This window comes from Eubalaena glacialis, chromosome 4 (assembly GCF_028564815.1).
Source record: "Eubalaena glacialis isolate mEubGla1 chromosome 4, mEubGla1.1.hap2.+ XY, whole genome shotgun sequence".
Taxonomy (NCBI): Eukaryota; Metazoa; Chordata; class Mammalia; order Artiodactyla; family Balaenidae; genus Eubalaena; species Eubalaena glacialis.
The window spans coordinates 176,472,875-176,496,717 of NC_083719.1; the positions used below are offsets into that span (position 1 = coordinate 176,472,875).

General features: G+C 40.8%; 1 protein-coding gene across 1 annotated transcript; it reads right to left on the reverse strand.

Moving 5' to 3' along the window:
• Window positions 1–1,838: 1,838 nt before the first annotated feature.
• Window positions 1,839–17,189, reverse strand: LOC133090336 (zinc finger protein 14-like). Its single transcript, XM_061188711.1, is given in 7 exon segments — window positions 1,839–1,995; window positions 2,661–2,728; window positions 3,705–4,018; window positions 4,021–5,666; window positions 6,074–6,134; window positions 6,331–6,457; window positions 17,137–17,189. Coding segments are annotated over 4 exon segments (1,932 nt in total). The 5' UTR covers window positions 6,365–6,457; window positions 17,137–17,189; the 3' UTR covers window positions 1,839–1,995; window positions 2,661–2,728; window positions 3,705–3,827.
• Window positions 17,190–23,843: the final 6,654 nt, after the last annotated feature.

The window sequence follows — 23,843 nt, forward strand, 5'->3', positions numbered from 1 at the left end:
GGAAATACTATATAGTCTCTTTCAAGATCTACTGATTAAACATATTTACACTTATTGAAAAACAGATAATTAAAATAGCGAATGAACTTGCAAACTCAGGGAGGAGCAATGCCATGAAAAGGACAGATCACCTAGGAATGTCTCCAAAGTAGACCCTTCACCCAAACGACTCAAACGAGATGTCTGTTGCCCAGGAAATATTCTGGGAGAAGAGGCACAGGATTTCATGCAACCTAGTTCCAGGTAATTATTCTTCACTTTCTTCTCATGTAAAAATACACAGACAAATATGAATTTTAAAAAATATCCTATCCAGGGCCCTGGGAAAAATTAATACAGTTAAAATATTGAGTCTGAAATGCACCATGGAGGACAAAGAGTTGATAATGATGCTGTGACCAGAGAGGGAAAGTTGGCTTTGGGAATTCAGGAGGGATCTGGAAATTTAGGGACATTATTGCCAGCCCTAGGAAGAGTAGGCTGGGGGGTTAGGGTCGTGGATTTGAGCTCCTGCTCCCCAAACATTTGGAAAACTCCCAAACATTTGGAAAACTCAGGAGAAAACTGATCCCCTCTAGAAAGAAAGGAGGGACTGAGGACTCCACAGACCACAGCTCCTCCCACATATGAACCCAAAAGACAGAGTCAGGATTATCCACTGCTGACACACCCCGTCTCATCATACAAGTAAGGGCAGATGAGAGACTGTAGGTACAGAGCTGCTGAGAGAAGCCCTGGGCCAAAGTCGCCAGGCGCAGTAACTGGACAGAAGATCCAGGGTCCCAGCTGCCAGCCCAGCCCCCGCACTGTGCGCGGAGGCAACTGAGGTCCAAGCGGTCCCCGCAATGGACTCAGGTCTGCAGACTCCAGAGTTGACCATGGGGAGGCCACAGGCAGTCGCTCCTCCCCATCCTGGACACAAGGCCCCGCACATTCACCCTACCTTCCTATATCGCATGTCATTTTTTACATTTCATCAAAGCCCTTATTTCCATCCTATAAACCAAAGCTTTACCATTTGTTAACCATCTCTCTTGTTCCCACAAAATTATAAGCACCATGACTGCAAGAACTTGTTTGTCTCACTCTGCTATAACCAAATCCTACAGTGCCTTGTTTATTTGTGCTAAATGGGGTACACTGACTCTTAAGTGCATGGCAATGAGGGATGTTGAATCATTAGCTTCAAGAATATAGTGTCTGAGCAAGGAAGGCTTGACTGGAACAGCGGTCTTGTCTTTCTCCCTTGCTACATTTGTGTTTATCGAAACTTATTCAACTCAGTGGAATCATAAGGGAGTTACTGAAAATATTACATAGCATACTAAGGAGTTAATTTATATATTTTAACTGACACACTTTATGGTAAAAAGTGTCTAATACAACAGTTTTTAGTAATACGTAGGAAAGGCAAAAGCTGTTCCAAAGGACCAGGAGCTGGCCTACATTCAGGGCAAGGCCTACTCTTATCCTTTAAAGAGAAAATGTCACATACCTCCTTCATTAAAGGTAATCAGTGACTACGATGGGCCAAGACATTTATAAGGGGATTTTATAAACATATATCTAACAATGATAAAAGATAAAATTTCAAATTGTAACAGTGACCAATATTTCCCTCTTCTTACTAATATGACTGACTGGGGCTTCTCGTGAATTAAATTTAATTCCATCAAATTGTTTTGGCCTTGGAGAAAACAAAGTTTACAATTACCAATGATAGGAGAAAGATTAGCCCTCACAGCATTCAATACACAAAAAATTCTTGATGCCTTCAATAGAAATCAAATTGTATAACATAAGCCAAAATCCTGAACACAACGTCTTAGACTGCTCTGCCATCCTGACTTCCTCAAAATCCTGTAATAGTCCAAAGTACCTTTTATGATACACTTCATGGTCACATGTACCTTGCGGTCATTCTTATTATCAGAATTCATTACCCTCCTCTCTTTGACTACAGGTGTAATCATGCAGGTCACTGGCAAGTGGGCACTGAAAAAACATAATTTAAGTTTGGGGTATTAATTATGAGTGAGAAATTAGTTTCATGTCAAAAACTGTAGATATTAAAAAATAAAATACGCCTGAGGAAAAATTACCTGAACTTTTATGGAAATGATAACACTGACTCATAATTTATAAAGACGAAATGAAGAAAACCACAAAGTTTATTTGAAAATCTACAATTATAATGGGACTTTTTAATATATTCTCTCAGGAAATAAAAAACACAGTATTTCTTATCATGTGACAGCTTAGAAAAGAGTTAATAATATATTTCAAAGAAAGAAATACAGAAGGTTCCCTTTGACAAAAAAATGCACACACATATTTGAAAACATTGAGACATACATTCAGCTACAAGGAATAGGAGACACCCACGGTCTTGCTGACATGAGGAAGGTGCTTATTCTCACATGGAAGGACCAGGTGAAGGCAGCCAGTGTGCAATGCAGCAGAGAAACAAACTCCCATGTTGTTCTTTACTGACTGCACCTTAGTAAATGCAAACATTCTCACTAGCACTGCTAAAAGCATAATGCGTTTCCTGTGCAAATTAGACCTTATACGGATATAAGTAGAGAAGAGGGGAATCAGATAATACTTCCAAGCGTGAAAGTCTGAATTAGTTTCCTGATAGACACAAAAGAACTTACCAAAAAATCCAAACTTTAATGGATCTTTGATGCGGATCTTGGAAAGACATCAGTGGAAACCCACAGCTCTACAAAAATGGAAATCAAACAGTTGGTGGTGGTTTTGAGGATACTCTTGATTAGAAGGTCAACAGTCCAGAAAATAGGCTGGAAGATGGTATCCTTGAAGTTCCTATATGTATCAGTCTCTCTCCCTGTATGGTGGCTCCAAACTCTGACTAATGCCATGTTCGTTTCTGCCTTGCAAATCCTATGCAAGTGAGGCTATTGGTGAATTCTAACATGGAGCCATAAGGGGGATGGATTCTGTAAACTCTAGTTCCTAACATTATCCACAGGGAGGATATCTCCAATTTTATATTTTTTTGGTCTTATCGTATCTCTCTGCTTAAATCAAACTCTATTCACCAAATACCAGTCAGAATAAAGGACAAAAAGCAAAGGCCCAAATATGAAAATAATAATTCACATGAAACTATATTCTTTCATAAACTTGACACACACAAAAAATTTATTCCAACTGTTTATTCATATGGAAAGTGGAAAAAGGCTCAGATACCCATCACCCCTAAAGAGGAGCTTTGTCAGTAACAAAGGTGGAATATATATACTGGACTAGGGATATCTAGAAACCACCACAAAGCCAGTAGGAAAATCCAAACTATCATTTTTCAGTGGTCCTTTAACACAGAACAAATAAAACATTATTTAAAAATTAACCTAATTGCTTATTAGAAACACACTTTAATTCATGCATGGATCCAACAGGCTCAAAACTGAGAGAAAATATTAACTAATTTAAGAAAAAATGACTACCTATTACTCATATGTACTACTATTGAAAACAACTTGCAGAATTATCTCACTTCAATATTCATTTCTAAAAATTAACCAGTAAAAATCCACAGTCCAGTGATCCACTTCAAGGAAGAGGTTTGATAAACATAATATATTTACAACATTAATAACAAGTCTTTTATGCTGAAAGTTTTCTGGAACATTATACATAAATCAATTTCCATCAAACTTTGTCATGTTACTTACATTTTTTCTTCTTTTCTGTAGGAGACTTCATATGTAAGAATGTGGGCCCATGAAGACTTACTATGTTGTTTAACTTCTTTTGTTTTGTGGTTTTTTTGGCCACGCCATGCAGCATGTGGGATCTTAGTTCCCCAACCAGGGATCGAACCTGCAGCCCCTGCATTGGAAGCACGGAGTCTTAACCAATGGACTGCCAGGGAAGTCCCTTACCATGCTGTTTACATTCAGGAAGATTATCCAGTGAGTCTTTTTGTGCCTTCTGAAGGAATTAAGATGACTGTAGGCTTTCCCACATTCTTCACATTTATATGGTTCTCTCCACTGTGCAGTCTCACATGTCTTAGACAGTTTGAGTGACAAATGAAGGCTTTTCCACATTCACTACATTTATAGGGTTTCTCTCCAGTGTGAGTTTTTTCATGTGTGTGAAAGGAATGGTAATAACTAAAGGCTTTACCACAATGTTTACATTCATAGGGTTTCTCTCCAGTATGAGTTTTTTCATGTGTTTGTAAAGAATAGTAATAACTGAAGGCTTTACCACATTGTTGACATTCATAGGGTTTCTCTCCAGTATGAGTTTTTTCATGTTTGCGAAGATAACTGGGACACACGAATGCTTTATTACATTGCTTACATTCATAGGGTTTCTCTCCAGTGTGCATTTTCATGTGCCTTCGATAGTTTGTGTGACAAATGAAGGCTTTCCCACATTCCTTACATTCATAAGGTTTCTCTCCACTGTGAGTTCTTTCATGTTTTCGAAGAGAACTGAGACAACTGAATGCTTTACTACATTTTTTACATTCATACGGTTTTTCTCCAGTGTGATTTCTTACATGTACTTGGAAACCTCTTTGAGAACTGAAAGCTTTACCACATTGTTTACATTCATAGGGTTTTTCTCCTGTGTGAGTCCTTTCATGTGTTTGAAAGGAATTGTAATATCTGTAAGTTTTCCCACATTCCTTACATTCATAGGGTCTCTCTCCAGTATGAGTCCTTCTGTGTATTTTCAAGGAACTATAATAACTGAAGGCTTTACCACATTGTTTACATTCATAGGGTTTCTCTCCAGTATGAGTTCTTTCATGTATTTGTAAGAATCTGTAATCTCTGTAAGCTTTACCACAATGTTTACAATCATAGTGTTTCTCGTCAGTGTGAGTTCTTTCATGTTGTCAAAAGTAACTGAGAAAGCTGAACGCTTTACTACATTTTTTACATTCATAGGGTTTTTCTCCAGTATGATTTCTTTCATGTAACTGGAAGTCTACGTGAGAACGGAAAGCTTTACCACATTGCTTACATTCACAGGGTTTCACCTCAGTATGAGTTCTTTCATGTTTCCGAAGAGAACCAGGACAAATGAAAACGTTACTACATTTTTTACATTCAAACGGTTTCTCTTCTGTGTGAGTCCTTAAATGTGTTTGAAAATTCTGATGATATCTATAGGCTTTTCCACATTGTATACATTGATAGGATTTTTCTCCAGTGTGGGTTCTTTCATGTATTTGAAGAGAATTTGAAGAAATAAAGGTTTTGCCACATTCCTTACATTTATGAGGAGAATTTCCAGTGTGCGTTACCTTGTGTCTCTGAAAACTTCTGAGCCACATGAAGGTTTTCCCACATTCCACACATTTATAGGTTTTCTTTCCATTGTGATTTCCTTCATGTTTTTCAAAATACTGGGGATAATGGAAGACTTCCCCATGTTCCTTACATTTATATGGCTTCTCTCCGTATTTCTGATATTCATATGGTTTATGTCCAGTGTGACATCTCATGTGTCTATTAAGGGATGAATGACGCATGAAGACTTTTCCACATGCACTGCATTCATGTGGTTTCACTCCAGCAGTTTTCTTGTTCAGACTGAGATTTGAAATAAAGCTGAAGTTTTCTCCACATTGACTACCCTCTTTATTTTCACAGAGTCTTCCTACCACATGATTTCTGTAAAACAGGAGAAGCACGTTATCAATGATTTCTTTATTAATGATTTTATATTTATTAGAATACTTGAACTACATTTTTATGATTTATCTCCGAAGTGTACATTTCCTGCCTTGCCTAAATTATCTGGAATTGAATATACTGAATACCCTGCAAGGGGACTTCACCCTTGCTATCATCAAAACAGTGATATTCATACATAGGGTTTATTAATACTGTTTCCAAGTGAACTATTTTGCAAACACTGAAAATCTATGTCATATATAAGAGGATATTTTGGTGAAAATCTTCTAAGAATAAATACATTTGAAGTCAGGCTTATTTCTTTTGTTTGCTTGTTTTTAAAATTTCATAATATACCAGGACTCTGACATGAGAGAGTACTTTCTATTGTGAGAGAGACTCACCTTGGTTTTCTCCTCTGATTTTTGTACTGATCTTCAATGTCATGATCTTCCCACTTCTTCCCTAAAATGCAAACCCAGAAAAATGACTCCAAAATATTAGGAATTATATAAAAATTATTAGATTCTAGTTGTATAATGAGCTGTGACCATGCCTAGCTTATTTACCAATGTGCTCCCTTTCCACATTCTACATGAACAATGTTCATGGGCAAGAAAACTTGTTCTCTGACAAAGTAAAGGAAAGTTGTCATCCTTACCTATTGAGGCCAGGTTCCTCAAGGTTTCCCGCATCACATCTCTATAGAGTTTCTTCTGTGAAAAATTCAGTAAAGCCCATTCCTCGAGGGTGAAGTTCACAGCCACATCCTCAAAAATCACCGAGTCCTAAAACATACCAAATATGTGTATGGTAGGATGAGTAAGACTGACAGCATTGGACACCTATACTCCATTTATAGGCAGGTTATGTATGATTCTGCTATTTCCAAACCTTTATTCTATGACTTGATCATCAGAAACTCTCTGTCCACACTTACTTCCTCATAAGTTTAACAGCATCATGAACACATGGATATTACACACTTTTATAGTGATCATATTACACCTTATTGCTCTCTAATGGCAGGGTCCAGAGTACGCTGGGAAATGACACAATGCTATATAAATGAAACAAATGTTATCATTTTAAGACCATTCATTCCTTGTGAGAAAACCTTTCATCTCCTTCTTTATTACCTACTGTTCACAGCACTCCATGAAGCAGAAGGTCAGATCTACATGAGGTTTCAATGAATAAAAACATGGTAAAGAACTAGAGGGTTTCTCTTCTATTTTCATCACCAAACATGAGATTCCAGGAGGCCTGTGGAAAGCAAACTTTTAACAAAGCCTAGCTGGCCATATAGTTCTAGATACTCCAGGCCATTAGAAGTAATCAGATGCAGCTGGTTGAATGCAAACATTCTGTGGAGAATATTACTTTTAACTTGTATAATATTCACCACAGATGCAATTCTTCCTCTCTCTCTATTCTATTTGATGGGCTAGAAAGTAATTTGGATCTTAGAGCTCAGACATGAGGAAGAAGACATGACAACTTAGATTACAAAATCCGTATACTCATGTGCCTCAGGGCAGCTTCTACCCAACTCTTGGCAAACATAGACACAGACACTCAATCAAGAATATGCAAGAGGGGCACTTCCCTGGTGGCGCAGTGATTAAGAATCCGCCTACCAATGCAGGGGACACAGGTTCGAGCCCTGGTCCGGGAAGATCCCACATGCCACGGAGCAACTAAGCCCGTGCGCCACAACTACTGAGCCTGCGCTCTACAGCCCACAAGCCACAACTACTGAGCCCACGTGCCACAACTACTGAAGCCTGCGCGCCTAGAGACCCTGCTCTGCAACAAAAGAAGCCACCACAATGAGAAGCCCGCACCCCGCAATGAAGAGTAGCTCCTGCTCACCGCAACTAGAGAAAGCCTATGCGCAGCAACGAAGACCCAATACAGCCAAAAATAAATAAATAACAAATAAATAAATATATTTAAAAAAAAAAAGTGAGAGAGTGTCATGGACATATATACACTACCAAATGTAAAATAGATAGCTAGTGGGAAGCAGCCGCATAGCACAGGGAGATCAGCTCGGTGCTTTGTGACCACCTAGAGGGGTGGGATAGGGAGGGTGGGAGGGAGGGAGATGCAAGAGGGAAGAGATATGGGAACATATGTATATGTATAACTGATTCACTTTGTTATAAAGCAGAAGCTAACACACCATTATAAAGCAATTATACTTCAATAAAGATGTTTAAAAAAAAAAAAAAAAAGAATATGCAAGAGGGCCTTCCCTGGTGGCGCAGTGGTTAAGAATCCGCCTGCCAATGCAGGGGACACGGGTTTGAGCCCTGATCCAGGAAGATCCCACATGCCGCAGAGCAACTAAGCCCGTGCGCCACAACTACTCAGCCTGAGCTCTAGAGCCCGCGTGCTACACCTACTGAAGCCTGCACACCTAGAGCCCGTGCTCCACAACAAGAGAAGCCACCGCAATGAGAAGCCCACGCACCGCAGCGAAGAGTGGCCCCTGCTCACCACAACTAGAGAAAGCCCACACGCAGCAACAAAGACCCAATGCAGCCAAAAATAAATAAATAAAAATAATTTTTTAAAATAATAATAAATAAATAACCTATTTTTAAAAAATAAAGTACAAAAAGAGAAGTAATAAAAATTAGAAAAGAAATCAACAATATGAGAAATCAATTGAGAAAAATCAGTAAAACCAAAAGCTGCTTCTTTTAAAAGATTAATAAAATTGACATACATCTATACAAGCTGAGAAAAAAAAATACTAATATCAAGAATGAAAGGAGAGGAAATCTGACAAAATTCAAAATCCATTTATGACAGCAAACTAGAAATAGCGGGAAATTTCCTCATCCTGAGAAAGATCATCTACAAGAAACCTGCAGTTAACATGATACCTCCTGGTGAGAAATAAGATGCTTTCCTGGTAAGATCAGGAAGAAGGCAATGATGTTCATTCTCACCAGTATTGATCAAAACTGTACTGAAACTGTATTGATCAGAACAAAGAAAGAGAAAGGTATGCAGAATGGGAAGTAAAAAATAAAACTGTCTTTGTTGCATACGACATGATCATCTAAGGAGAAAATCTCAAAAAATCAACAATAATAAAGAAACCCCATGAACTAACACATGAGTAGATTAAGGTTTAAGGATAAATGGTTAATACACTAAAGTCAATATTTTCTTATAGATCCAAACAAGTATACTCAACTGATCTTTGACAAATGATCAAATGCAATCAATGGAGAAAACATAGTATATTCAACAAATAGTGCCAGGAAAACTCAACATGCATATACAAAACAACCCCACAACTCTACATATGGATCTTATACTTTTCACAAAAATTAACTCAAAATGGATCACAGATCTAACGTAAAACGCAAAATTACTAGAAGAAAACATAGGAGAAAATGTAGGCAACCTTAGATTTGGTGATGAATTTTTAGATAAAACACCAAAAGCAAGATCAATGAGAGAAAAAAAAAATAGTAAGTCTGACCTCATTAAATGAAAACCTGCTCTGTGAAAGACAGCATTAAGAGACTGAATACACAAGCCACAGTCTGGGAGAAAAACCTTTGCAAAACATTTATCTGGGGACTTCCCTGGTGATATAGTGGTTAAGAAAACGCCTGCCAATGCAGGGGACTTGATCCCTGGTCCCGGAAGATCCCACATGCCGCGGGGCAACTAAGCCCGTGGGCCACAACTACTGAGCCTGCGTGCTCTGGCGCCCGCGTGCTGCAACTACTGAAGCCCGCGCGCCTAGAGCCAGTGCTCCACAAGAGAAGCCACTGCAATGAGAAGGCCGTGCAGCACAGGGAAGAACAGCCCCCCCTCGCCGCAACTACAGCAAGCCCATGTGCAGCAACTAAGATCCAGCACAGCCAAAAAAAAGAAAAAGAGAGTTAGCATGGAAAAAAAAAAACATTTATCTGATAAAGGACTAGTATCCAAAATGTCCAAAGAACTCTTAAAACTTAACAATTAGGGGCTTCCCTGGTGGCGCAGTGGTTGAGGGTCCGCCTGCCAATGCAGGGGACACGGGTTCGAGCCCTGGTCTGGGAAGATCCCACATGCCGCGGAGCAACTGGGCCCGTGAGCCACAGCTACTGAGCCTGCGCGTCTGGAGCCTGTGCTCCGCAGCAAGAGAGGCCGCGACAGTGAGAGGCCCGCGCACCGCGATGAAGAGTGGCCCCCGCTCGCCGCAACTAGAGAAAGCCCTCGCACAGAAACGAAGACCCAACACAGCCAAAAAATAAATTAATTAATTAATTAAAAAAAAAAAACTCAACAATTAGAAGACAGGCAAAAGATCTGAACACACACCTCACCAAAGAAGGTATACGGATTGTAAATAAGCATAAGAAAAGATGCTCAACATCATATGTCATTAGGAATTGCAAATAAAAGGAGGAGATATTACTAGACACTGCAATGGTTGAAATTCAAAACATTGAGAACCATGACCAAATGACGAAGAAGATGTGGGGCAACAGGAACCCTCATTCATTGCCGGTGGGAATGGAAAACGATATGCCTACTTTGGAAGATGGGAGGTTTCTTAAAAAACTAATCCTATTCTTGCCAGACAAGCTAGCAATCGGGCTCCTTCATATTTCCCCAAAAAGAGTTGAAAAATTATGCTCATAAAAAAAACTTGGGGGACTTCCCTGGCGGTCCAGTGGTTAAGACTCAGCGCTTCCATTGCACGGGGCGTGGGGTTCAATCCCGGGTGGGGGAACTAAGATCCTGCATGCCAGATGGGAAGCCGAAAAACAAAACAAAACAAACAAAAAACCCAAAAGAACTCTCTCAAAAAAAAAAAATACCACAGAAACAAAAAAACACTTGCACGTGAATTTTTATAAGAGCTTTATTCATGATTGTCAGGACTTACAGGTAAAAAGATATCCCCCAATTGCAAATGGAAAATTAATCATGGGAACATCCATATGATAAAATATATCAACAAGTAATAAAAGGAAATGAGGTATCAAGCCAAAAAGATGTGGATAAATGTTAAAAATCATATTGCTAAGTGAAAGCAACCAATATGATGAGTCCACCCACTGTATGATTCCAGGCACAGTTCTGGAAAAGACAAAACAGAGACAGTGAAAGATTTTTGGTTGCCAGAGATTTGGGAGTGAGAAGAAGGAATGAATGAGTAGGTGGAACATGAGGGATTTTTAGGGCAGTGAAAGTATTCTACAGGACACAGAAATCATGGACACATGTAACCGTCCGTGGATACACTGCCAAAGCCTGAAGACAGTATAACAAAATATAAAAAATAAGGCAAACTATGTGGAGGTAGAAGGGTTATGTGGGAACTCTCTGTACTTTCTGATCAAGTTTTCTGTAAACCTAAAATTGCTTGCTGTAAAAAAAAGTAAAGTCTTTTAGGAAAAAAAAAAAAAGATAAAGACAGCTGCATTAATACTCATCCCTGATGACTGATGACTGAAAAAGGCCATCTTCAGTCAATTGATTTGAAGTTATTTCAATGAGCCATTTTGGCGCTCTTAATGAGGCCCGGAGCCTGAGACCTGGAAAAGAGAGGGTAAAACTACACTGAATGCCGTGTTCCACGGCCCAGCACTGTATATTCTGAAAAGTGAAATGAGTGCCTTGGTTACTATCAGTAGTGCCTGGGACTCTGACACGGATAGGAGTGTTCTGGCGAGGCCCTGTGTTGTGGCCTCAGTATACATACAGACAAGTGTTATCTTGATTTCTATTGTGGGTATCTGTTAGGCAAGAGATTTCCAGAATTCTTTGACCACAAAGGGGCAACTCTTAGACAATCATTCAGGGGTCTGTAAACACATGCTGACGAAGGCAACTGCTGGTCAGGGCTAAGACGACAGCCTGATGTTTGGTCAGTTGTGGACCCTTGAGTCCCATCCTTCATCAGGCTGTCCTAAATGGGGGATGAAAAGCAACAACTGCCTGAGATGGATCATGTATGATTGCGGTGATGTTGTCTCCAATGTCTAAAACTCTCATTGCTTTTCACTCGGGGACTCCTAAGGAGCTCACAGGGAGCCTAGGGGTCTGGGAAAGGGGTGACCTCCTTGAGCACCTGGCAAGGAACTGAGGAGAAGGGAGGCCACCCCTCTTGCAGGTAGGTTATGGCAGGGGGCCCAGGTTTAGCTATATCTTGTCTCAAGGGTGTCTCTGTAGCTGAGCTCTTGGGGTGCTGTTTACAGGTCCCAAATCATAATGGGAATCTGGATGAGGGGTCACATGCTCAGGGTTATCTATTTTTAGCACAGCTCTGTCAGAAGGGATAATTGCAGGGACTTCCCTGGTGGCACAGTGGTTAAGAATCTGCCTGCCAATGCAAGGGACACCGGTTCGAGCCCTGGTCCGGGAAGATAAACTAAGCCCGTGTGCCACAACTACCGAAGCCCACGTACCTAGAGCCCGTGCTCCGCAACAAGAGAAGCCACCACAATGAGAAGCCCGTACACTGCAACAAAGAGTAGCTCCCGCTCACCGCAAATAGAGAAAAGCCCGCGCAGCAACGAAGACCGAATGCAGCCAATAAATAAATAAATTAATTTTTTTTTTAAAAAAAAGAAGGGATAATTGCAGCTCGAATGCCATACACTCTGGGGCCTAGGGCAGGCTCTTGCATTAGAAGCCTATGAACGACTTATTTCTACCATGTCAGGGAGGGAGCAGGCCCCAAATTACCAAATAATTTTTAGGAATTTGAACAAGGTGCCAGTGTCTCACGTGCTATACATGGCAATAGACTATGCGCTTTTTATGAGCTCTATTCTCAATATTTTAATATCCTGAATATCCTCAGAAGAGGATGCCATTGATGTAATGTCATACCTGTGCTTCTGGAGGAAGGTGGCTACAGTTCAGACCCTGCCTTCAGGGGCTGTGTGTGGTGGCAATGGTGTTGAGGTTCCCTGAGGGTAACCAGGTAAAAGAATATCATGTCCTTTTAGAAGTGAAGGCAACTGCAGTAGAGAGACTGTTAAAATAGATACTGAACAGAACAGACTTAGCCAAATCTGTGAGAGCAGAATGTTTACCAGATACTGAATCAATGGAGTCAAAAATTTCCACAATGTTGGGGACTGGGAGTAGGGGTTTTTTGGTGTGATCATGGCCTCAAGGTTGCCATAATCCACCCTGAGGTGCCATTTGTTTTTTTCAGCTTAAAGAACATGCCAAATAAAGCTGTTAAAAGGAGAAGAGAGGGGATAATGACTTCTTCAGTAAACAGGTGTTGTACATTGGTTTGCAATCCTTCAAGACCCTGTTTAATTTACCTTGGGCCACAGTAAGTAATTTAACTGGGGTACGGTCTTAGGGTCCCATTTTCATAATGTAATTTGAAAGTGTCAAAGACTAAATTAAAATTTAATTTATAACTCATTGGTTCAGACCTTCCCCGCTGGGTGTGGGATATTTTAAAACAATCATGGGGAATTCAGGTAAAACCACAGTTCTCATAGTTAAGGTGAAACATAGCTATTTGTATTCTACATGATAGTTATTAACTCCCCTAAGATTATCATAGGTATCTGACTTAAATTTAAGGCATCCCACGTATAACTATAATTTGAGCCATGGTATTGATTATTTGCATGAAGGTCTGAGAATTACTATAGTATAGCAGATGGCAAAATTACTTCACCAACTATGTTGACCCCAAAGCCAAGTAGTGCCCTTTCATCTTTTTTGTTGTGTAAATTCTTTCAGTATATTTTGGATTTCCAATTGAGTCAAATTGTGGACCTTTGTTTCAGAATTTTTTTCTTTTGTCCTCTCCCTCTTGTCCTTCTGTTTTGTTTTTTTAGTCCCTGGATATGCTTCAGGAGAGGGGTGTCCTCTGTACCCTGGTATTTATAAATTTTTTCCTCCATAGAGCCTCAAATCAGTGCCATCAGAGTGAGAGGCTGCCTCCAAGACAAGTGGTTGTTTTACAAAGTATAAGGAACCTGGGCTCAAGTCAGGTTTGAACTAATCCCTTGGCTGTTCCACAGGGTTGCCATGGTGCTGTCCTCTATAACCTGGAAGGACAGGACATTTGTTTCAACAGAGGCAGCAGCAGCAGCAGTAGAGGCACTTAAGTGTCCTAAGGAGCTCTCTTGAATTAAGAGTGTGGACTCAAGCCTGCCATCTAATACAGCCTTTCCCCCCTCTTCTCTTTCTATTTTTATATAACTGCTCTTTCGGGACTGACCACCCACTGGACCTACCTCTTGCACAGGATATAATCCCCCTCTTCAACCCGTGCCCCATACGTTGTGTCCAACACAGCCTCTGTCACAGCTTCACTATAATACAGATAAATCCCGACAAAGAAATCCTGGAGGGGATCAGGATGTTCCGGAGTGAGTCTACTTTAGACCTTCTCCTCTTACAGATTTTTGCTAACCTTCACATGAATTATTATTTAAAATAAACTGAGTAATTTATATAAACCATATTTTTCTATTTAATAGCCTTTATTTTTAATTAACTTACTTTTGCTTTAAAATTTTTATTTTAAAATTTATTTAACTTTCACTTTCCTACAGAGGAAACCATTCTAAGATTTACTCCTTTGAACACTAATGTTTATAAAATTTAAACCGTAAAAAATGAAAAGTTTCAAATCTCTTTCTAACTAAAATAAGAAGAGGCATCATACTTCCTCCTTGTATCTCACTCTAGGGGGTTATCTCAAGAATAAGCAACATTTTATCATACACTCAGGATTTGGTCCTAATCCATTAAATGTTTTAGGATTTTCAATGGTTTTATGGGACTTCCCTGGTGGTCCAGTGGTTAAGACCCCACACTTCCAATGCAGGAGACACAGGTTCGATCCCTGGTCAGGCAACTAAGATCCCACATGCCGCACAGCAAGGCCACAAAAAAGGGTGGGGGGGGGGGTTAAGTAAGTTTTGAGTAGTTTTTCTCGTATCAATTAAAATAGGAACTCATTGCCTTACTAATATCACAGTATTTAAATTTTCAAAGCTCTCTAGGGTCACACATACTCAAATGACCTACAAAATGTAAAATCCACCTGAAAACTCAAATACACTCATCTCTTATCTTGAGGGTCTCTTGCCTAAAAGGAACAAATATTCTGCTTGGTTCCAGAATTCCTTGCCTTCCTCCCATTGTTTCTTTCTATCAATTTACATCTTCAAAGACCAAGAATGAGAAATCTTACACACTCACACAGGAAATAATATCACAAACTACCAAGGGAAACAGAATTAAGAGTTGCAATATCCAAGATGTAAACACATACAAGGAAAGAAACGCAAATATTCGAATCAGGTGAGAGAAGCAGCCTGCTGCCCCATATTTCAGAAGCAGCCTTGCTTCCCAAGTTTGAGGTCCAGACTCCCCTTGTTGGGACACAACCCCTAGAGTGGGTCAGTCCCTGGTGATGGAGGGTAGGGACACCTGAGCAGTGTCAGGAACAAACTCTGGGAGCTCTGCACACTCTCTTCTCAAGACATAATGGAAATACTCCCTCTCTCAAGCTTCTGTTCTCACAAGTGAGGAACTCTTGGCCAGAAAGTATTTCAGATTGTGACCCAAATGAACTCTCCAATTCATAAACACTCTGTCCAGAAGACAGATCTCCTGACTTCACAGACTTCCTCTATGTACACAAATTACTCCCAGTGCATTTACACTGTGGATGCAAAGCTCAAGCCTACGTCTAGAAACAGGCCCTAGGAGAAGACAATTACAATCTCAGAAACAGCATCACTCCCTAGACCCCGACAAATGCCTCCTGCCATGTGCATGTACATCCCCAGCTTTTCAGGTCTCTGTAGCTTCTCTCAGCATAAAGGCTTCTTCCACAGTAAGTGTGAGCAGATAGGACACCCACAGGCGAGGCTCCCTAGAAGAATCAACTAGGCCTTCAAGTACTTCCCTTTGCATGGGGTGGGGAGGGGGCTAGCTTAGCTAAGAGACACTGATTTCAGGTCTCTGCTTCCCAGCTAGTTGCTCTGGGCCAGCATCGATACTTTAAACACAGAAACACAGTATTTGAACAATCCGGTAAAATCACTTAAACCCAGTGTTTATGTATAAAGGATGAAAGAAAATTGTAAGGCATTTTTCTAATTCAACAACAAAAACCCCCCACAAACATCCATTCATTTCAGAAAATAAATGTCAGTTGATTATTATTTCCATGGGAAGAAATTGCGTGGAAAACAATCATAATTGAACACACTACTAGATGTTGGAAGCGTAAGCCCTGATATTGCATTTGAAATCACCCAAAAGAAAAAACCAGATCTCAGGGACTTCCCTGGTGGCGAAGTGGATAAGACTCTGAGCTCCCAATGCAGGGGGCCCAGGTTGGATCCCTGGTCGGGGAACTAGATCCCACATGCATGCCACAACTAAGAGTTCACAGGCCACAACTAAGGAGCCCGCCTGCCACAACTAAGGAGCCCGCCTGCCACAACTAAGACCCGGTGCAACCAAATAAATAAATATTTTTTAAAAAAAGAAAAAACCAGATCTCGAATGTTACTACACTCTGTCATGGGAAGAAAAAAATGAAACCAAAATTTTAACAAACGAAAGTGGAATAATGGAATACTTTATTTTTTCTGAAATCTACCTCTTTCTTGCCTCTTTGGAAATATTTTATACACTCTTCCAATCTATTGATTAAGTACATTTTATATTTATTTGGAAAATGGAAACTTTAAAAAAAAGTGAATAAAGTCACAAACTCAGGGAGGTGCACTGCTGAAGTGGAACTGTGATGAAAGGACAGATCACCCAGGAGTCTCCAAAGAGGACTCTCTATCCAAAGGACTCAAACAGGATGTCTGTGCCCAGGATAGGTCCTGGGGAAGAAAGGCATAAGGCTTTTATAAAACGTAGTTCCAGCTGGTTAATCTCTGATTTCCTCTCATGGAAAATATCCACAGGCAAAAAAAACCAAATCTTTAAAAAGAGCCATCCATGGCTCAGTGGAGAAATGATAAACAATTAAAATACTGCGTAGTTTAAAACGCACCACGGAGGATAAGATGTAATAATGATGCTACGAACTGGAGGGACAAGATCTGGATATTTAGGCATTTATTGCCAGCCCTAGGAAAACCAATCTGGGGGGACAGGGTCATGCTCTTCAAACTTAGAAAAGTGAGGGGGAAACGGTCTCCTGGGGAGATAGGAGAGACCCCACAGACCACAGTTCCTCCCACGCACGAACCCCGGAGACCGAGTCACGACTGTCCCAATGACCTTCGCCGTGATCAGCGCACAATCTAGAGGAGAAACGGCCGCCTGCCGAGGCCCCACGCTGCGCCGCGCCACCTGCGTACTCAGGTCCCCGAGCCCCGCAACTCATCATGTTTCGGTTTCTCGGGTTCCGGGTCGTCCACCCCAAGATTCCCGAGCGGCAAGTGCAGGTCACAGCAACAGAAGATGCAGCAGATCCAGCGGTACTTACGGGTACCGAGACGCAATCTGACCGCGGGAACACCTTGGCTCCAGCTCGCGGTCCACGCCACCCACGCCGTCAGCGGAGCACCGCCCACACGTACGTACCCGGCGACTCCTCTGATTGGACAGTTCTCAAGGCCCCGCCCACCCGTGCCTGAGTGACAGCAGGCCGGCGGTCGGGTCTTTGAGCAGAGCTCGTATTGACAGTAGGCGGGAGCGTTCCCTTCTAGACACGCCGCCGCACTGACACAAAAGGCCGTGAATCCTCACGGAACTGTGACACTGCTTAATAAACACGGTCACTTAAAAGTGGCCTCACCATACGTAATAATGAGTGTGACTCCACTTTGATCTTTGACCATTTCCTGTGGGCGACTTCCGTCCATCCCTCCCCACCCGGACTCGTTCGGTGCTTTATAAAGCCCGCCGGCCTCAGGGGCACTTGGCTCTGGTGGGAGGATGAACCCCGCAGTCCTAGACCAGCCCTGAAGCCTCAGACACTAGCATGTGTGAAACACTGAAAAAGAGAAACCACCGGAAAACCTTTTCAATGAAATTCCTTTAATACTCATGTTTTGAAAGATCAAAGGAGGCAAAACTGAAAGAACACTGCTGGGTAAAAACTAACAGATGGTGAAGGTATGAAGGATAAAGAATATCAATAGACTTTCACCACTGCCCACAGGCCATTTATGAATCTTCATGATGATTCCAAGGATGTTTATATTATTACTAAATCTTACCACAAAACGTCTTGTACGTTTTTCCTCAAATATATCTGATGATAAAAATTTTAATTGGTTGGAAAAGAACATACCTTGTGTATATTTGTTTGTCCTATAATGTAGCAATTCATGGTTTGGGCAGCAAAAACTGGTAACAGGCCAGTGTGTATTTAGAAAGGATGTTTTACATAAATTCATTATCATATGTACTTTCAAAAGACAAAGGGTATTGATATGAAAAGATCTGGAGGATTTATCAATAGAACAAATAAGCAAAGTATATTACAATATATATACCATGTTACCTTTTCTATAACTGCTGAGACAGGTAGACCTCTGACCACCACCCAAGGTTTGGTTGAGTAGTGGAGACCTACCAGAAATATATGAAAGGGTTAATGACTTGATAACTGAGGGCTCTGGGGAGAGCGGGGCAGGCCTCTCAAGCAGGTGGGAAATGCCTTCAGAGAGCAAGGAAAGGAGCCTGGCCTGGGTTTTTTATTGAGGTTAAGAGGTGAGCTAGGATGGGAATTCACACACACAGTGGGGGCTTTCTGGTGAATCTCTTGCCAGCACCAACACAGCAAGTTGTCACTTTTTTTTATCACTTTGTACAGATGTGGGGCACAAGGGGAAGAAGGACGGATAGACCATAATGTTGTCAGCTGTCAGATAATAAAAATACATGTATTGGTTTCTTCCCCCCAGTTCCTGGCACAGAGCTCCTAAAACCTTTGTAAATTCCTAAGCGATAAGAACACTAGGAACACCTCTAGTTCTAATATTTGGTGTTTGACCCTGTCCCTGACACAGGGCTCCTGAAACGCTTGTAAATTCATAATTGATAAGAGCGCTAGGACCATCTTTTGTTCTATTGAAGCAACTCTGCTTGGGCTCCCAGTTGGGGGCTGGTCACCAGAAAGAGCAAGCCATGATTAGGAGCTTGGCATTTTCAGCCCAACACCCCATCCTCCGGAGAGGGGAGAGGGGCTGGAAATGGAGTTAATAATTGATCATGCCTATGTGAAGAAGCCTCCGTAAAATCCCAGTGGTATGGGGTTTAGAGAGCTTCTAGGTTGGTGAGCACATCTACATACAGGGAGGGTGATGCACCCTAACTCCACAGAGACACTCTCAGACATCACCCTATGTATCACTACATCTGGCTGTTCTTCTGTATCCTTCATCATGTCCTTTAATAAACTGGTAAATTAAGTGAATGTTTCTGTGAGTACTGTGAGCTGCTCTAGCAAATTAATCAGACCCAAGGAGGGGTTGTGGGAACCTCGGATTTATAGGCAAGTCAGACAGAAGTTGTGAGTAACCTAAGAACCTACACTTGCAACTGGCATCAGAAGTGGGGAGGAAGCAGTCTTGTGGGACTGAGCCCTTAACCAGTGGGACAGGATGCTATCTCTGCCTTGATACTGCTAGGATTAAGTTGCAGGATACCTGGCGGGTGTCACAGAGAATTGTTTATTGTGGAGAAAAACCCTCACACATTTGGTATCAGAAATGTCAGAAGTGATTGTTCTGGATGAGTATAAAGGAGACACACAGGAGGAAAGAACTGGGATTTTGCCCACTGAGGAAGACTACTTGGTTTTTCTAACACACCAGCAGTCAAATATTAAAAAAATGGAGTCAGAGACCTTGGGGTTTTGTTTTTCCAGATAAGAAGCTTAGAAGGTGACATTCCCATCTTCACTATTAAAAAAAGCAAACGAACTTAAAAGCAACTGCTCTTCTTAGATCTATCAAAGAATTGAGGTTGCAGGGCAAACCGCTGCCTCCAAAATTTGAAAGAGAGAAAAATAGCTATTCTGAAATATGCCCAAAATATTCTATTTTGCTTAACAAGGCCTGTACTCAAAAGATTCTATTTCACCAGAGTCTAACTCCTGGGATTTTACTAGCCAAACTGACACGGTGGGAGGGAAATTGTCAGTTTGAGCTTCCTCTACCCTCTCTGCCTCACCTAAGTTGAGGGTAGCAGTGGGGACTCAGAAACACTTGGGAGGTTGGAGAATTCCCTGGCGGTCCAGTGGTTAGGAATCTGCACTTTCACTGCCGAGGGCTTGGGTTCAATCCCTGGTCTGGAAACTAAGATATTCCATGAGCCATGTGGCGCGGCCAAAATCAAAACAAAACAAAACAAACAAAAACTTGTGAGGTTGATAGGTTATTTTTCCCTCCTGACTTCAAACATGCAGTGTGTTTTCTGAAAGCATTTATCCAACTCTCCAAAACCAACTGGATGGCCTACAATTCAATTCAATTCTACTAATAACTAATCAGAGTTAAGCTCAGACTCCACAGTATAAGGACTCCTCAGTCCCATGAGACTGCCCCCATGTTACATGCTAGCCGCAAATGGGGGGGGGAGGGCAGCCTACACACATTTCTGCATAGCCCACTACAAATTCAGAGGCTCCTTGAACACCTCACACTTGTTGATTGTCTAGAACGACCATCAGAGTGAAGAAGAGCACTTTACTTATTATTACCAGTTTATTGTAAAAGATACAAGTCAGGAACAGCCAAATGGAAAGGGTGCACAGGGCAAAGTGGTGGTCGGGGGTAGGGAGCTTCCATGCCCTCTCCTGGCATGACAGCTTCCCAGCATGGTGATGCGTTCACCAACTCAGATCTCTCTGAATCCCGAGGTTTAGACGTTTCCATGGAGTTTCCTTATGTCGACCATTGGTGAATAACTCTATCTCCAGCCCTTCTCTCCTCCCCAGAGGCTGGGAACTGGGCTGAATGTTCTAAGCCTCTAATCAAAGCTTGGTCTTCCTAGCAACCAAGCCCCATCCTGAAGCCATCTAGGGGCCTGGAAACAATTGCCTCATTAGGACATAAGATGCTCTTATCACACTTATCACTCAGAAAGTCCAAGGGCTTTAGGAGGTCTTTGCTAAGAACCATGGGCAAAGACCAAACATTTTTCTTATCATACCACAGAAGGTCACACAGCCCAGGGATACAGGCTCATTAAAATACTGAGACCAAATCATAGGACGATAGAACATTTCCTCTCCACCCACAACATGCCACTACATCACGAAAAGTCCTGTTTAATAACAGTTGGAAATACTGAAAGAACTGTATGTTTCCAAACTTATTTAAGAAGTCTCTATAGTATCCTCAAAGATGTCATGGGAAACAAAAGCAAGGAACCTGAGGATACTTTAGCCACTGACAGTTACAAGAAATAGTAAACATAGCCTAAATCCTTGGATAAACATAAAACCTTACACTAAAGACCTAGTTACCTCAGTTCCTTTTTACAGTACATCATGTCCAGTGTTCAAGAAAAAATTAAAAGGCACAAGAGAAAGCTTAAAATTTTTTTTCCAGTGGATAAAGACAATGTGGTACATATAAACAGTGGAATACTACTCAGCCATAAAAAAGAACAAAATAATGCCATTTGCAGCAGCATGGATGAAATTAGAGATTATTATACTAAGTGAAGTAAGTCAGAAAGAGAAAGACAAATACCATATGATATCACTTATATGTGGAATCTAAAATATGACACAAATCAACCTATCTATGAAACTGGTGGTTGGCAAGGAGGAGGGGGGTGGGAGAGGGTTGGATTGGGAGTTTGGGATTAGCAGATGCAAACCGATGTATATAGAATGGATAAACAACAAGGTCCTACTCTATGACACAGGGAACTATATTCAATATCCTGTGATAAACCATAATGGAAAAGAATATAAAAAAGAATGTATATATATATATATATATATATATATATATATATATATATATATATATATGTGTGTGTGTGTATAACTGAGTCACTTTGCTGTACAGCAGTAATTAACACAATATTGTAATTCAACTATACTTCAATTAAAAATAAATTTTAAAAAAAGAATTAAGAAAATTTTTTTCAGGAAATAGGACAAACAAAAGAACCTGATTCATGAGAACTAGGAATGTTTGCTCAGGGTCAGGACAGGCTTTGGAACTTAGAAGGCTCCCTGCTTCAGAACGCGGAGACAAGGTGACCACTGGTCCAGAGCAGTTTGAAGGTGGCGGCTCACGGAGACTCATTTTATGTCTTTTAAGTCTCTCATAAACTTAGAGAGCTTGCTTCCTCTCTCCATCTCACACTCATAGAACTACTTTAAAACTTATGTTTATTTAAATTATAGCCAATGTTTAAACAGCATTTTGCATATGCCTGGAAATTTATGTATATGAACTCCTTTAACTCTCACAACAATCACTATATCTATTTTGCTGATGGGGAAACTGAGGCACAGATCAGTTGAAAAACTGAAGTTCATACAACTAGTCGGCAGCAGACCTGGGATTTGAAACCGGAGCTAAAGTCTGTTCTCAACCACTGCATTATACTGCCCCTCATTTAAAGCATTGTTTACTGCCTTTTCCCAGCTTTTATACAAATAAAAAGCATGCAGATGTGCATCTGCATTTCAACTTAAAAAAAAAAAAAAAAAAGAACCTGATTCAGATGTAGCAGATATCTTGCAATTACCAGATATTTGAATCAAGCAACCATGATTATGCTGAAGGCTCTAATAGAAATAGTGGATGCATGCAAGAATAGATAGGTAATGTTTGCAGAGATGGAAACACTAAGAAAAAAAAGAGAAATGCAAGAAATGTAAAACAAAAAAAAACAGAACAGAAATGAAGTATTCCTGGGTAAAGGGGGGATGCTCATCACAGTGGAAATGTGTAAGGAAAGAACCAGTAAGCTTGAGAAAATGTCAATAGAACCTTTTATTTTGTTCAGGTCTCAGCCTATGAATAACCAGTGTTGTGGTCGGACCAGCCTTTGTGGTTCTTATTATGATTGCCGGTTGCCCTTCAGCAATAACCATCAGGAAACTTTGAAAAAATAAAGGTTTATTATTTATAGGACCTGCAAATCACACAGCACACCGGGGGCCACGCAGCGAGATTGTGGGGTATGGTGGGGAATGACAGAGGTGGGGGGCCTGGGGTTCTATTTTTATTGGGGTAGAGGGTACGGGCCTAGGGTTCAGAAGCTCACTCTTTATTGGTGAATTTAAAATATAAGAGCAGGAATTTAAAGTGCAGTAAGAGGAAAACAAGTGGCTCAAATGGTCAGTTATTGAAATCAACCAAGATCTCTAAAACAAAGGAGTCTAAGTGGGGGGAGGTGGCCTGGCTCTTTGTGGCTGGCAAGAGCTGTCTTTGAAGTGGATGCCTCTTTGAAGTGGATGCCTTGGCAATCAAAGCTTAAGTCAAGCACTTGCATTACAAAAAGAGAAAACCCAACTGTCAGTAATTACACTGCATTTTTCCAAAGAGGTGAGAAGGACAACAAAGGCAGAACAGAAGTCCAAGAACTTTGGGAAAATCACAAAAGGTATAACAAACACTTAGCAAGAATATATGAAAGAGAAGAAAGATACAAAGAAACAGAAGAAATAAGTGAAGCAAACCACCGACCCAGGAACCTTATTTAAACAAACACCCCCAGGAAGCTCAAAAAATGGGCTAAACTGGAAATTCCCTGGTGGTCCAGTGATTAGGACGCTGCGTTTCTAGTGCAGGAAGCCTGGGTTAGATCCCTGGTCAGAGAATTCAGATCCCGCAAGCCACGCGGCCATAGAAAAAAAAGAGCAAAACTGTATACTGGGGTGGCTGACGAGTAACAGTGCTAGACGGGACCAGGATATGTGGGCAGTGAATTTTCTTAAGTTAGACTTTCCTTTTTTACAGATTTATTTAAAATTAACAGAGAAATTTATGTATGCTAGATTTATTATCTGACAGCCTGTTTTTAACTTTTTTTTACATAGGAAATCATTCTAAGATTTAATTCCTTTTAACACTAATGGTTACAAAATTATAAACCATACAAAAAGAAAAGAAAATTTTCAAACTCTTTCCAACTTAAAGGATGTGCGGCATCCTAGTTTGTCCTTTCCCTATTTCTCACACGGGGGTATTTTCAGGAATAAGTAGAATATTA